At 59.2% G+C, this 13743-nt stretch overlaps 1 protein-coding gene across 6 annotated transcripts in view; it reads right to left on the bottom strand.

The window, feature by feature from the left end:
* Window positions 1-13743, bottom strand: part of GAK (cyclin G associated kinase) — a 78764-nt gene that overhangs the window by 27149 nt on the left and 37872 nt on the right. For all 6 annotated transcript variants that reach the window (XM_032135280.2, XM_058430083.1, XM_032135276.2 and 3 more), the window contains 9 exons: window positions 13590-13680; window positions 12003-12126; window positions 7541-7590; window positions 6821-6969; window positions 6188-6310; window positions 5401-5534; window positions 1389-1583; window positions 922-1039; window positions 365-444 (listed from right to left, as the gene is read on the bottom strand). In XM_032135280.2, the coding sequence (XP_031991171.1) occupies window positions 365-444; window positions 922-1039; window positions 1389-1583; window positions 5401-5534; window positions 6188-6310; window positions 6821-6969; window positions 7541-7590; window positions 12003-12126; window positions 13590-13680 (1064 nt within the window). The remainder of the gene's footprint in view (window positions 1-364; window positions 445-921; window positions 1040-1388; window positions 1584-5400; window positions 5535-6187; window positions 6311-6820; window positions 6970-7540; window positions 7591-12002; window positions 12127-13589; window positions 13681-13743) is intronic.

The raw sequence follows: 13743 nt of genomic DNA, 5'->3' as shown, positions 1-13743 counted from the left end.
TCCAGACAGGATTGCCCCACATCATCTCCAACCTCCGCCTGGCAGGGCACTCTGCACACAGCAGGCTCAGGAACGTTTGCTAAGATGCAGCCGCCACCCGTTCACCTGCTCACGTCACGCCCGGCTGTGAGGGCTAAATTCTAACAGACACACACACCAACGGGGGGCAGAGCAGCAGCCACCGGGTCCACCCCAGCAGCCTGCACATGCGCAGCTCCTGGATGGCCCAGGAGCAGGCCCAGCGCCACCAAGTGGTAGTCACACAGCCCGCCACTCCCCCTGGCGCTCCCACAACCGGCCCACATGCAGGTGCTGCGGCACAGGGCACGTCCCTCCCCACCGAGCACACGCGGCACCAACATACTTGGCAAATTTCACAGTGGTGGCATTCCGAGGCACAAACCCCGTGTGGAACTGAATCTGGAACATCTTCATGGATGCCATCTGCAAAGAGAGCAAACACGACGTCCCGCGTGGAGGGTGAATCCAGATCCTGGGGCCACAGGTGAATTTTTCCCAACGGGCGAGCTCTGAGAGCAGCTCATGGTGCTGGAGGCACGGACAGCGCCCCCGTGCCACATGTGGGGGAAGCGGGAGAGGGTCTGTGTGTGGCAGGTAGCCCCGAGGAGAATGCACGGGCCCACAAGCTGCTTCACGGCACTGCCGTGTGGGCTGCCCCAAGTGGACACGCAAACTCAGTCTCGATGGAAACGCCAGGCTTTTCAGGCTGAGATCCTGCCGCGTCGAGTGCACGGGGCAAGCAGGGGGCACTGTGGGGCAGTCGCCACATGAGAGCCCACAGCACTCACCAAACGGTGAGCACCCTGGACCCTCGGTGAGAAGTGAGCGCACCATAGCCCCCAGCCCCCCGCGAGCCTGGGCGTGAGTGGGGAGCACCGGGCAAGCCACAGGCTCTCTCACCTTGGCCTGCAGCCGGCCGCCCAGAGTGGACCGGGCATGATAGATGACGATGAGCACGTCTCCTTGCACCGTGACGCCCAGGGGAATCACCGCTTTGCCATCCTCAATCTTAAAATCCCTAAGGACAGAATGACGAGAGAAAAATTAAACAAAAAACCCCAAAACCAACCAAACAAAAACAACAACAAACAGAATGAGAAATTGTCCACTCAGCTAAAACGTGTGATACCCAATAAAGAATAACCCCCATGAAGAGCCTCACAAGAATTCTGACGTCTCCTGGACACTCGGATCCCTGTAACCTCCCGCTGCTGACCAGGATCCCAAGTGACCTGCCACAGACACACAGTTCCAAACACGTCCACCTCAGCAAGCGCCTGTCCCCGGCAAGGCCAGGGCTCCTCTTTAATGGTTTTCCGGAGGGGTGAGGCTGAGGGAGCACGGCGTGGGGCCGCCGCTGCACTCACCGCATCTTGTCGTACTCCTGGGAGGTGCTGGCCACACGCTCGTCCCCCACGTAGACCTCGCAGAAGGGCCTGCAGCCGCTCCTCTGCTTGCTGAACAGCGGCACGGGCGTCATGACCACGGCCCTCACCAGGATGGGCTTGCTGTGGGGTGTGATGGGCTCCTCTGCCACCATGTCACACATGTACTCGATGTACCTGGGGGCAGACGTGCCGCGTCACCACGTGATGTGCCCTGAGAGGGGACCACACAGCTGATTTTGTCTTTCGAATAGTCTTTCGTGCTAGAAATTTCCCTTGTAGCAATGTTTTAGTTGCTCCTAACAAATCTGATGTTATAATTTTCATTTAGTTATATATATATATGTGTGTGTGTGTGTGTATACATATATGTATTTTTAAGACAGAGTCTTAAAAATACACCCTAGTTCAAGATATTTTTAAATTTCTCGTGATACTCCCACTTTTACTCATGGGTTATTTAGAAGTTGCTTAATTTTGAGGCCAAGCGCCGTGGCTCACGCCTGTAATCCCAGCACTTTGGGAGGCCAAGGCAGGTGGGCTGCCTGAGGTCAGGAGTTTGAGACCAGCCTGGGCAACATGGTGAAACCCTACCTCTACTAAAAATACAAAAATCAGCCAGACTTGGTGGTGTGCACCTGTAATCCCAGCTACTCGGGAGGGCTAAGGCAGGAGAACTGCTTAAACCTGGGAGGTGATTTAGAGAGTTTTCCAGATATTCTTCTGGTATTGATTTCAATTTTTATTCCACTGTGGCCTGAGAGCATAGTTTGTCTGATTTCAAATTTTAAAAATTTATTGAGGTGTGTTTATAGCCCCAAATCTGAACTTTCTCCTTGCATATTCCACGTGCATTTGAAAGAAATAAATGTGTGTTTTTCTGTTGTTGGGTGGAACGTCCTAGAACGCTCTATAGCTGCGTCGGCCTTCGTGGGTTGGCACATTCGGTTCTTCTACATCCCTGCTGGTGGTCTGTCTACTTGTTCTATGGATTACTGAGAGGAAAATGTTGAGGTCTATCCTACAACGAGTTGTCTAGTGCTCCTTCCAATTTGATCAGTTTTTGCCTTATGGATGTGGAATGGAATCTGTTTTCTCTGACCTTGGTAGCACAGCTCTGGCTTTCCCGTGGCTGGCGTTCCCATGGTGCCTCTGTGGAGCACAAACCCCCCGGAGTCTGCCTCCCACCTCGTGGCACCCACACCCTGCAGGAGGCCCTCTCCTGGAGCTTGTGCGGGGCAGGCAGGTGACGCCACTTCTATGGTGACGGTGCAGACCCTGTCTTCCCAGCCACAGGACACTGTGGTCCAGCTCAGTCAGCAGTGAGCCAGGACAGCCGGTCCTTCAGCCACAACAAATAAATCCTGCCAACAGCCCGAGTGGCCAAGGAAGCAGATTCAGAAATGAAAGACAAATCAGCTTTCTCAGAGTCAATGCAGTGAACACCTTGAACAGAGGGGAGGGCTCAGCTAAGCCTCAAGGTCCAGGGAGACCATGAGAGAACGGACGTGTGTGGTTCTAAGCCCGAGTGTTGTGATGGGTCATGTAGCAATGACTAGTACGCTCTTCCCCCACCATCCTGCTCTGAACCCACCTCTGCCTCCGTGCTGAAAGAGGGCTTCCTGCAGTGTGTGGCCGAGCCGTGTGTTTCTGTCCCATATGACAATGCCTGTCTTTTAAACAAAACCACTCATGTTCAGCCTGAACACTGATGTGGCTGGATTAAAATCTACCATCTTGCTGGCTGTTTCCTATCTGTTTGATCTGTTCTTGGTTTTTCTTCTTCTTTTTGCCTTCTCTTGGCAAGGTTTATGTTATCGTTTTACTTCTTGTTGACTTCTTAATTACAGCACCGAAGAAAAGCCCTTACTGGTTGTTCTAGGCTTTCTGACGAGAACCTTGTGGCTGACATCTTTCTTTTTGTACCTGACGCATCTTCTTCTGGCCACCTCCAACACTTCCTCTGCGCTTGGTTTGCAGGAGTTCTGACCAGGATGCACCTGAGTGGGTTTTTGTGTGTTTGTCTTGCTTTCATCCTGCTTGGTGACCTCTGAGCTTCTTGAACCTGTGGACTGGTATCTGTTACTCATTCTGGGAAATCCTCAGCCATGATTTCTTCACTGCTCCCACTTCCCTCTTCCCTTTCTGGACTCCACGTGTGTGTGGCCCTGCCTGAGGTGGAGGCAGCTCTTGGGTGCTTGTTCTACCCCGCCCCGCTTTCTCTCTGTGATTCAGTTTCAGGATCTCTCGACCTGGCTCCAAAGGCCACTGACTCAGCCTTGGCGATGTCGAAGGCGTTCTCATTTCAGGGATTTCCATTTGCTTATTTCCTGGCATTTCCACGGCTCTGACATGTGGCCCACTGGACCGCGCACCTGCATGAGGGTCCTCTTTCCACGGCTCTGACATGTGCCCACTGGACCGCGCACCTGCATGAGGGTCCTCAGCACATCAGTCAGTTACTTTAATTTCCCTCAGAGTCACAGGGTACAGCTCTTTCTCTCGTCTCCTCCATCTGGAGGCAGAAGAAAGGGTCTTGGCCAGGTCTGGGCCTCCCTCATAGTAGCTGTGCCCCCTTGCCCGGCCCTCACTCTCCCATCTGTCCTCTGGGTGCCCACAGAGACTGTGCCTTCCAGAGGGCAAGGACCCTTCCAGTCCTGCAACCCTGGAGGCTTCACTCGCCCACTGAGACACTTGGCCTCCACTGGTTGGACTCTTTCTGGCCTCCTTCTCTTCTGGGGTCCAGTTACGTCCACCCCAGACAGCACACACACACACACGCCTCCTCCCACAGGCACCTGACTCTCCTTAGATTCTGGGCCAGCGATGTGAAAAGGCCATGAACTTGAAGCTGGTCCAGCTGGCTGCCTGGTGGGAGCAGCACTCTGTACCTCTCTGCTCCTCCAAGGAAGGGGCTGTGGGATTTGATGGGGTCATGGAAGCCCAGCCGCATGCCACAGGGAAAGAGACTCCCCGGTTCTCAGATGCCCCCTGCTGAGCAGGCCCCACGCACCTGGCCTGGCAGTGCCAATGGCTTTCAGCTTGATGTGTGGAGGGGCTCTCGACTTTGCACTCCACTTGCTGGCGTCACACAGAAGACACAGCTGGAGGGGGCAGCCATGATCTCCTCCCCCCAAGGCTGTGAGCAAACCAGGCGGGGCCCTCCCTGGGGATCCACAGCAGCAGGAATGGCCTCCCGACCCTTGCCCCGTCCACAGGCTGTGCGCCCATCCAGAGGGGATGAAGAATGGGGAGTCCCCTGAAGCCTGAGTCCCTCCTCTTCCCTCCCGCCACGGTGGGGCCATAGGGCCGGCCTTGGCTCCTGGGCCCTAACTCCTGGGACCTCTGTGGTCCAGGTCAAGACCTGCTCTTTCAGAGGCTGGGAGGCTGCTCCAGCCTCACCAGGTCCTCACTGAGACCAAGGCCGGGGAGGCTTTATGCTGGGAAGGACTCCTCGTGCGTGGACACCTGCAGCCCTGAGAAACAGGGAGAGCCTTAAACACGCTGCGGCCACGCTCCCATTTGAGAAACAGCCTCCTCCACGCGGCCAAGGAGAGCCTGCTGCGCGCTGAGGCGGAGCGGCACAGAAGCCCGCATTTGGCAGGGCCCTAAACACGCTGCGATTGTACTCATGTCTGAGCAGCGTCAGGCGCTCCACACAGCACCTGTGTCAGGTGGTCCACACGGCATTTTCACATGCGTTATCCACCAGAGCCCACCACATATACAGCATTTGTCAGAGAACCTAGCGTCCACCCAGAAGCTGGGCAGGTGCTGCCCCACAGCAGTCAGGACCACCGTGGCTGAGGGTCCACCCTCCCTGGGCTCTGCGGCCGTAAGCCCAGGGCTCAGCCATGGCTCCGCGAGGCCGGGCCTGCCTTTCCCACCAGTGCCTGCAGCGGCACCGACTGGCCCCTCAGGAGACACCACAGCGAGGGTGGCAGTGCCACACGGGCCCACAGAGCTGTCCCGTCCCCGGAGGGCCACGCAGTACCTTTTGTGGGACGGCCAGATGCCTGGTGGGCAGCGCTTCATGCTGAACATGTACACGGCGGCCTCTGCGGTGCTGAAGAGGCGGCAGAAACACAGGAAGGAGCAGACGGCCACAGCAGACGCGGCTCTCCCGTCCTAGGACAGACAGACACGTCTCGCGTGCGCCTCGCACTCATGCAGGACGAGGGCTGGCGGGGTCCTCAGGCATCCTACCCGCCCTGTGGCTGCAGGGACGCAGGGCTGTTCCTCTCTGAAGCTGGCATATGTTTAGGGACCTACATAATGTGACTGCCGAGGCAAGAACGGAGCCCAACAGAGACTGAAGGCTCCCTAACGAAGAACAGGGCTAGGCCGCTCCAACAGGCTCTGCTGGTGCCCCGTACCCCCGCAAGAGACCCCTCATGGAAACCTCAGCTCCATCAACCACAGCGGCAGCTGCCGCACCCTGGGAGGCTCAAGCACCACTAAGCCTCGCGCTGCAGAGGGGGAAACTGGAAGTGACTCTTAGGTGGCCACCGTGCAGGAGGGGAGGTGGGCTCCCCAGACGGCAGAGTGGCCTCCACACGGGCATGCAGGTCACATGAAGGGCCACATGGGGAGGGGAAGGGTGGGGCCATCTGGCATCTGTCCCCTCCAGATCCAAAGACACCAAGCACAGGGACTTTCTTCCGTGTCCCAGGGTGAAGAACAGGCCCCAGCTCATGACAGGTGCTCAGATGCTATTGAACTATGCATGAAATAATGAACTTTGACAAAAGACGGCGCCAGGGCAGGGCCCTCGAGCTCACCATGCAGTGCACGACGCAGACATTCTTGTGGTCCTGCCGCAGCCAGGCATGCATGTTCCTGCAGATGTTGTACAGGGTGTGCAGGTGCGGGGCCCGCCGCGCTGCCCAGCCACACTCGGAAACCTGTGGGGACAGGGCACGGTGGCACGGACGGCAGAGGAGCCCCGCCCCAGCCTTGGTCAGATAGGAGGGACAGCCTGCCTGCAGTGCGGGGGCCTCCGCCAGCTGGTGTCATAAACAGGCGTCCACCTGCGCGAGAACCTCTGCGGCAGGACCTGAGCACTAGCGCTGCCATGGCCTTGCAGACAGAGCTCAGTCGGCTGTTCCCGGGCTTTGAGTCCCTTTGCATACTGACAAGTGTCGTGTCTGGAAGGAATGCCTCGGCCTCGAGCACCCTCTGGCAGGCGGGAAGCAGTGAGAAGCTGGGGCCTCCAGGGTTCCCGTCAAGCGGCATCCTCAGAGCAACAGAGACCCCACCTCGCTCCCTCCTGCTCCACGCTCTGCAGCCCCTCAGGAGACCTCCGGCCGTCCCCATCACAGCCCCACCCTGGCCAAAGCCCTCAGCTACGCCCCTGCACTGGAGCGGAAGGAAGCTGCCAGAGTGGCACCAACACAGAGCCTGTGGCCACACACCCGGTTGTGGAACCTGGAGGGCCGGTAGGTCCTCGGGGACAGGTTGTAGATGGCGTAGTGCCCTGGGTGCTTGGAGTCCAGGAACAACCGCACATCTTCGATGTTGTTTTTGAGCGCTGACTCCACACCTTCTGCTGGGAACGACATCACTGAAACAAGCAGGCCTGTGTCAGCCGCCGTCCCTGGGAGACGTGCACCTCGTGGCCAGGCTGCCGCTGAGGCCTCGCTGCTCCTGACGCCCCCGGGCAAGCGCAGCCTCCGGCAGCTCCACCAGCCACTGCCCATACAGCCGGCCCCCTCACCCTCCGCGGACTCCCGGCCTGGGTGGACCTAGGAGCATGGACCCAGCCACACGCCCACCAAGACGGTGGCTGGGACTTCCAGAGACAGCTTTTCTGACACCTGCCCGGTCTCCAGGCGTCGGGATGAGTGACTGGGATGCCTGGTGCACAGAGGCCCTGGTTTTCCATGGACACGTCCTGGCATGACCTCAGGGAGCCATGGGAGGTGCCAGGCTGGCGCTGACCCTGTCCACTGCTGCGCCTGGAGGCGCTGGGCACAGGCCGCCTGCCTGCCAAGGGGCCCCAGGCCGCCCCTGTGAGTCTGTGGCCGCAGAGGGGGCTGGAGCAGAGGCACCTGTGCCCTGACACACAGCAGAGACTCACTGGGCACACAGGGAAGGGGCCGGGCGCGTCCCACAGCCTCACGTGGCACACATACCTGCAATTCTGGATGTGATGTAAGATATGTCCAGGTCACCCTTTGCGTAACTGGAATTCAAAAGAAGAGAACTTGGTTATGACAAGAAACACGCCACAGTTGAGTCACAGGGCTTAAGCCAGAGCCCGAGGCCTGGAGAAGCCGTGGGGCTCTCCCCGTACAGGCTGCATCCCACGAGGAACATGTGTGTGCCCACGCATGTGGGCAGGTTCCCCGGTGTGTGTGCTGTGGAGCTGACCCCTACATCAGAAGTGGATGGAAATGACAGCCTGCAGGTGGTGGAGGCGTGGGTGAGACAGGAGAGACGTCCGCTGTCTGACTGCCCCTTCCCCAGGGAGGCACAGCCCAGGAGTGGGCTAGGAGAGGGATGGCAACACCGGTGGAAGGGGAGGGCCAGAGAGCAAGGGTTGCTTGGATGATGGTCACAGGTCATGCCAAGCTCCAGGCACGGCCCAGGCCTGGTAGTTGCAGCAGTGGGATGCCAGCAGACGCCACTGGAGGCAGAGAGGGCCCCCTGCCCTGAGTGCCTAGAAGCCCCCTGCTGTGGCCACAGCCAACTCTCTACAGACCAACTGCCCCCAGCACTGGGTCCGCGGAATTGGTAACCCAGAGATCAAAACCCTCAATAACTCTGCAAGGACCCTGACAGGTTTATCCCACAATTCACTGGAAGTAGCAGCCGTGCAAGAACAGCCACGCCGTTCTTGTGAGGGAAGGAGCAGAAGGGAGCCTCCCTCCCAGGGCAGAGTGGGCCGGAGGCCGCGGGGACCAGACAGGCTGGGCCAGGAGCAAGCTCAGCTATGCACATTGCAGAGGGGCCGTCCTCATCAGAGGAAAGCCTGGAGAAAGGTCCAGAGAGATGAATGACCCAAATACACACGACCGAACCATCGCCTGAAAGTGACCATGCATTCAAACGTCTTAAAAGCCGTGTAAACCCGCCAAGCAGGTGCTGACTTAGGATGCAGGTCTTCCAAAGCAACAAGGGAAGACAGGGAGGCACAGTGAGCCTGACGCTCAGCCACTTTTGCAGCAAGAGACAAACAGGCCACGCGGAACACGGCTACTGGACCTATAATCTAATCACCAGCAGAAAAACAAAAACAGAGGCCAGGTGCGGTGGCTCACACCTGTCATCTCAACACTTTGGGAGGCCAAGGCAGGGAGATCACCTGAGGTCGGGAGTGCGAGACCAGCCTGGCCAACACGGTGAAACCCCCACTGCTCCTGTACCACGGCAGGCAGCGGCAAGCACAGCAAGCTGACACTACTTAAGCAAAGGTGGGCACTGAGTGCCACGGGATCCACGCCCATCTCACCCACCCCAGCAGCCCTGCGGGGGCCCTGTGGGCCTGGCCGTGTTGGCCTCAGGCACGTGTACCATGGGTGTGTGCGTGTGTCAGGGCTGCACCGGACGCTGACAGGACAGAAACCAGGGCCCAGACACAGGGCTCAGGCCCCGAGGCCCCGGCTTCAGAACAGCAAGCACCAGGGCAGCCAGGGGCTCACAGCCACCCAGGTCCTGACTCCTGGGCTTGTCCGTGGGGAGAGCCAGAAACACAAATGAATTCACTGTCCTTTTTTTTTTTTTTTTTTTTTTTGAGACAGGCTCCTGCTCGCTCCAGGCCAGAGTGCAGTGGCACAACTCACTGCAGCCTCAGCCCCCAGTGTAGCTGGGACCACAGGTGCACGCCACCTCGCCCAGCTAATTTTTTATTTTTGTAGAGACAGGGTCTTGCTGTGTTGTTGTGTTGTCCAGGCTCGTCTCAATCTTCAAGTGATCCTCCCTCCTCGGCCTCCCAAAGTGCTGGGATTACACGAGCCACCGTGCCCAGCCACCTTTTGAGCCTCCAGGCCCAGCCAGAACTCACTGTGGCTTCTAAGTCAACTTTACAAACACGAGTTTATGCAGCTTCACCTGCCTCAAGCACGTGATGTGAAGAGAAGGCAGATCAAAACAGCAGGGCCGCCCTCAGCTGGCACCTGGGGGTGTCAGGAGGGTTCCCACCATCCCCTGACTAACAAGCGGCAGCTGGCTGTGCCTGAGTGCCGGGCAAGCAGCGCCTGCTCAAGCCAAACTGTGTCCTCCTAGGGCCTGGAACCCACGGTCCCAGCAGAGCCATTTCTAGGACCAGCCCCTGCGGCCTTAGGCTTCCAGCAGACAGCAGCTCTCACTATCATCGTAGCTGCTGGGGAGGGAGCGTGGCCTGGAGTCCCCCAGGGAGGACCCTGGAGCTGTGCCTGGTTCCCTGGACGCCCCACACGCCCCCTCCCTCTGCTGACTCCGCTCTGCCTGTCCCCACAACGCACTGCGGCCGTGGAGACCATTTTCACTGACGCTGAAAGTGACTGTTCCGAGCGACTTTCACTTATGGCTTTGCTGCCGCATCCTGTCCGTTTCCACTCTCATCCCAACATCACTCTCACCAAGATGACGCTGGAGTCTCTCGCCCCCCTGGGTCCATGGCTAGCCCTGCTGACGCTCCACAAGCAGTGCCACCCGTCAGGACCCTGCAGGAGCCACAGCCCTGGGCCCAGTGGGCGGTGCGCTGGCACCAGACAGATGGAGCTGCCTCTGATCTTCTGTCAGCCACAACTCAGGCAGAAGGCATCACAGAGGAGGTGCCCAGAGTGGGCTCGCGCCCTGCTCCGGGGATATGCAGGCCCACTAAGAACAGGTTTCTCTCCACAAAAGATTGCACAGGCAATGGAACCACACAGCCAAACGTGCAGCACACACAGAGGCACACAGCTCACACACACAGGCACTCACACACTCCTTTTTTTTCTTTCTTTTTTTTTTTTTTTTTTTGAGGCGGAGTCTCGCTCTGCCGCCCAGGCTGGAGTGCAGTGGCGCGATCTCGGCTCACTGCAAGCTCCGCCTCCCGGGTTCACGCCATTCTCCTGCCTCAGCCTCTCCGAGTAGCTGGGACTACAGGCGCCCGCCACCACGCCCGGCTGATTTTTTTATATTTTTAGTAGAGACAGGGTTTCACCGTGGTCTCGATCTCCTGACCTCAGGCACTCACACACTCCTACACATGCTTACACACGCAAGCGGCTCACGCGCTCACGCACTCACACACATGCATACACATGCACGCGATTCACGTGCACTCACACACAGGTGTACACATGCATGCAGCTCACATGCACTCACGTGTACACATGCACGCAGCTCACGCGCACTCACACACATGCATACACATGCACGCGGCTCATGTGCACTCACAGGCACTCGCACGCATGCGTACACATGCACATGGCTCACGCACTCACAGGCACTTGTGTGCATGCGTACACATGCATGCAGCTCACACGCACTCACAGGCACTCCTACACATGCGTACACACGCACACACGCATACATGCTCAAACATGCACATGTGCTCATACACGTGCCTGCATGCACTCAATACGAGCACTCAGCTCACACAAGGACTCACAAGCACCAGCAAACATGCTCACACCAGCAATCACACACGCCTATGCACACACTCACACCAGCATTTACACACACATGCACACACGTTCGCACATATGCATGTTAACACACCCATTCCCTCGCACACATGCTCAAAGACACACGCACCCACGCTCACACGTGCAGACGCTGCGGAACACGCAGGCACAAGTGCACACACGTCTACCTGGTGCTGGGGACACAAAACAGCGATCACGGCACAAAACAAAGAACACAGGAAAAAGCCCGAAGGTGTCGCCAGCTGTGGAAGGAACGTGGGCCCACCAGGGGCCGTAGTTCCTGCATCACGGGCGCCAGTCCAGCCCAGCTCCTAGGCTGTTTCCTGTCAGCCGACACCCTTGAGCTGGTGCGACCACAGGGCCAGATGAGCAGCCAGCGTGCTCCTGGGCGTCCAGCTCCTACAGAGAGCCAGTGCGTGGACCCCGCAATGCAGACAGGCCGCACTCTGGAACATTCCCAGTGCTCTGTGAGCAGAGGCTGCCGGGCCTGTGGGCCAATGTCAGGGGCCACCCCCGCACAGACGCGCCCTTGGACAGCCGACCCAAAGGGAGACTTTCTCCCACCACAGGCTGGGACTCACCTGGTCTAAGTCTGAGTAACTAAGGCTTTAACTCAGGGGACTAGCTCAGCGAGGCGCCACCACAGATGTTTCACCCAATCTACACAAAGAGTCCCGGGAACAACCCAGGAACGCCCCAGAGTGAGGGGCGTCATCACAGCGAGGGAGGGGCGGGCCCAGGCGTCTCCCCAGCAGGGCCTTGCCCCCCAGGCGGTCAAAGGAAAGGGATCTGCCCAGCTCTGCGGGGTGCTGGGCGCATTCCGACTCCCTGGGAGAAGCGAGTGACGCTGTCCCATTGCCTCAGGGGCCCCTGTGGGGCCTGATGACCAGCTGTTCCACCGCGGCCAGGGAGCAAGGGCAGGGACTGCAGGCTGGAACGAGCGCGCGGCAGGTTCAGGGCTCTGGAGCCTAACACTCACTTAGCGACGGACTGTATGACCTTGGAGGAGGTGTCCTTGAGGTTGGTGAAGAGCCGCTCTGTCCCACCCCGCAGAATGTCCAGGAAGCCGCCGTACGGCTGGTCGTACTCCGCCAGGGCCAGGCCTGCAGGGAGACACAGTCTCAGCAGGCCCCAGGTGCTCGGTCCCACCTCCCCAGGTGCGGGTTGCTGGCTGGGCCCAGGCAGCGGGAACAGGGAGCGGGTGGTATGGCCAGGCCCCTGACCCACACGTACCCAGCAGCAAGCCAGGCCTCAGCCTTTCCAGAGACCCAGGAAGTGGTCAATCTGGGTGTGGAAGGGCTATGTGGCCGCCTCAGCACAGCTGGGGCTGGGACTCTGTCTGCGGGGATAGTCCAGCCTCACGGCCACAGCTTCAGGTCACCATCACCCTGGACATGAAGACATGAAGACAGAGTGGTGGCCCCTGGCCTGGTGGGTCCTGCGAGTGAGGTCTTCACAGGCGGCTTTGGTGGCACAAGTGGGTGTTAAAAAAAAAAAAAAACACCTGGCCAAAGTCCCTCACGCAGACAGGAGACCGAGGCCCAGGCAGCACCAAGCAGACGGGGGCACTGCAGAACCCAGCGGCTCGAGGACTCACCCTTCCTCCAGCCAGCAGAGACCCAGCTGGCCACTGCACCTGCATGTGCAGGACCCACGCTGCATGCACCGGGGTGCCCCAGACATGGAGCTGAGCTCCTCCCTGGGAAGCGGAGCTGAAGGACCCAGGCGAAACCTCCCACACCCCAGTGGGGATGCGGGGCGAGGTCGGGAGGGGTCAGGGCCATGCAGAGCTGCATAACCAGCCGCTGCCTGTCAGGGCCATGTCCTCGATGGCTCATCCGGAACCTTCCGGAACACTCCCGGCACAGAGTTCCAAGAGCATGCAGCATCTGTCTCCAGGGCCCTCTCCACTCCTCACCAGCTGAGGGCCCTCTAGGGACACCCAGGCCCATCACAGGTGCCCACTCCTCACGTGGCAGAAGGGACCACCTCACACGAGCAGCAGAACTGTCACTGCCACCGCCCTCCGCTGTCCAATGCCTGCTCCTGCACCCTGGCCTCAGGGTTGCTGCTATAGTAAAGAATCACCTTGCCCGCAGCAGGCCTGGCCCTTCATTTCCAGCTCCTGGGAAGGAACCTGGGATGCCCCCTCCATCCCCAAAAGGGGTGTCTTTCCCAGGGGCCTTGGGCTGTGCCAGACACGACAATGTGATCTATGCTGGGGTCTTGGCCACGGCGCAGGCTGCCTCCCACAGAACCCCTGAGCGAGGCCGCCTGGTCGCTCGGGCCCGGTCTCCTGGGCCCCGCCCTGGAGCCTCTTCCCTTGGCTTTAGTCCGAATCCCGTCCCCCTCCTGAACTGCACCGAGACACCAGCTTTGCTGAGCTCTGTGAGCCCCAGTGAACTGCTGAACCTGAGGGTGCGCTCAGGGACCCTGACCTCACAGTCATCTCCGGTGGGAGAGGAGGACCCGGGAGAGGACCCCAGACTCTGTCCTGATGTGCCGCGGGTGCCTGGGGTGCAGCAGGAGTGAGGGACAGGTGGCGGGCGCAGGACAGGGCACTCACCTCCACTGTAGCCACTGCCAGAGGGGCCCACGGGAGGGGGTGGCCCTCGGGACAGCGCGGCGCTCCCATAGCCTCCATTCTGCTCCAGGAGCTGTGACAATGAAAATGCAGAGGTCAGTTCTCTAAACTGACAACTCACGCCTGCCCACATCAG

This window comes from Hylobates moloch, unplaced genomic scaffold (assembly GCF_009828535.3).
Source record: "Hylobates moloch isolate HMO894 unplaced genomic scaffold, HMol_V3 SCAFFOLD_17, whole genome shotgun sequence".
Classification (NCBI taxonomy): domain Eukaryota; kingdom Metazoa; phylum Chordata; class Mammalia; order Primates; family Hylobatidae; genus Hylobates; species Hylobates moloch.
This window is presented reverse-complemented; position numbering and strand designations above follow the sequence as displayed.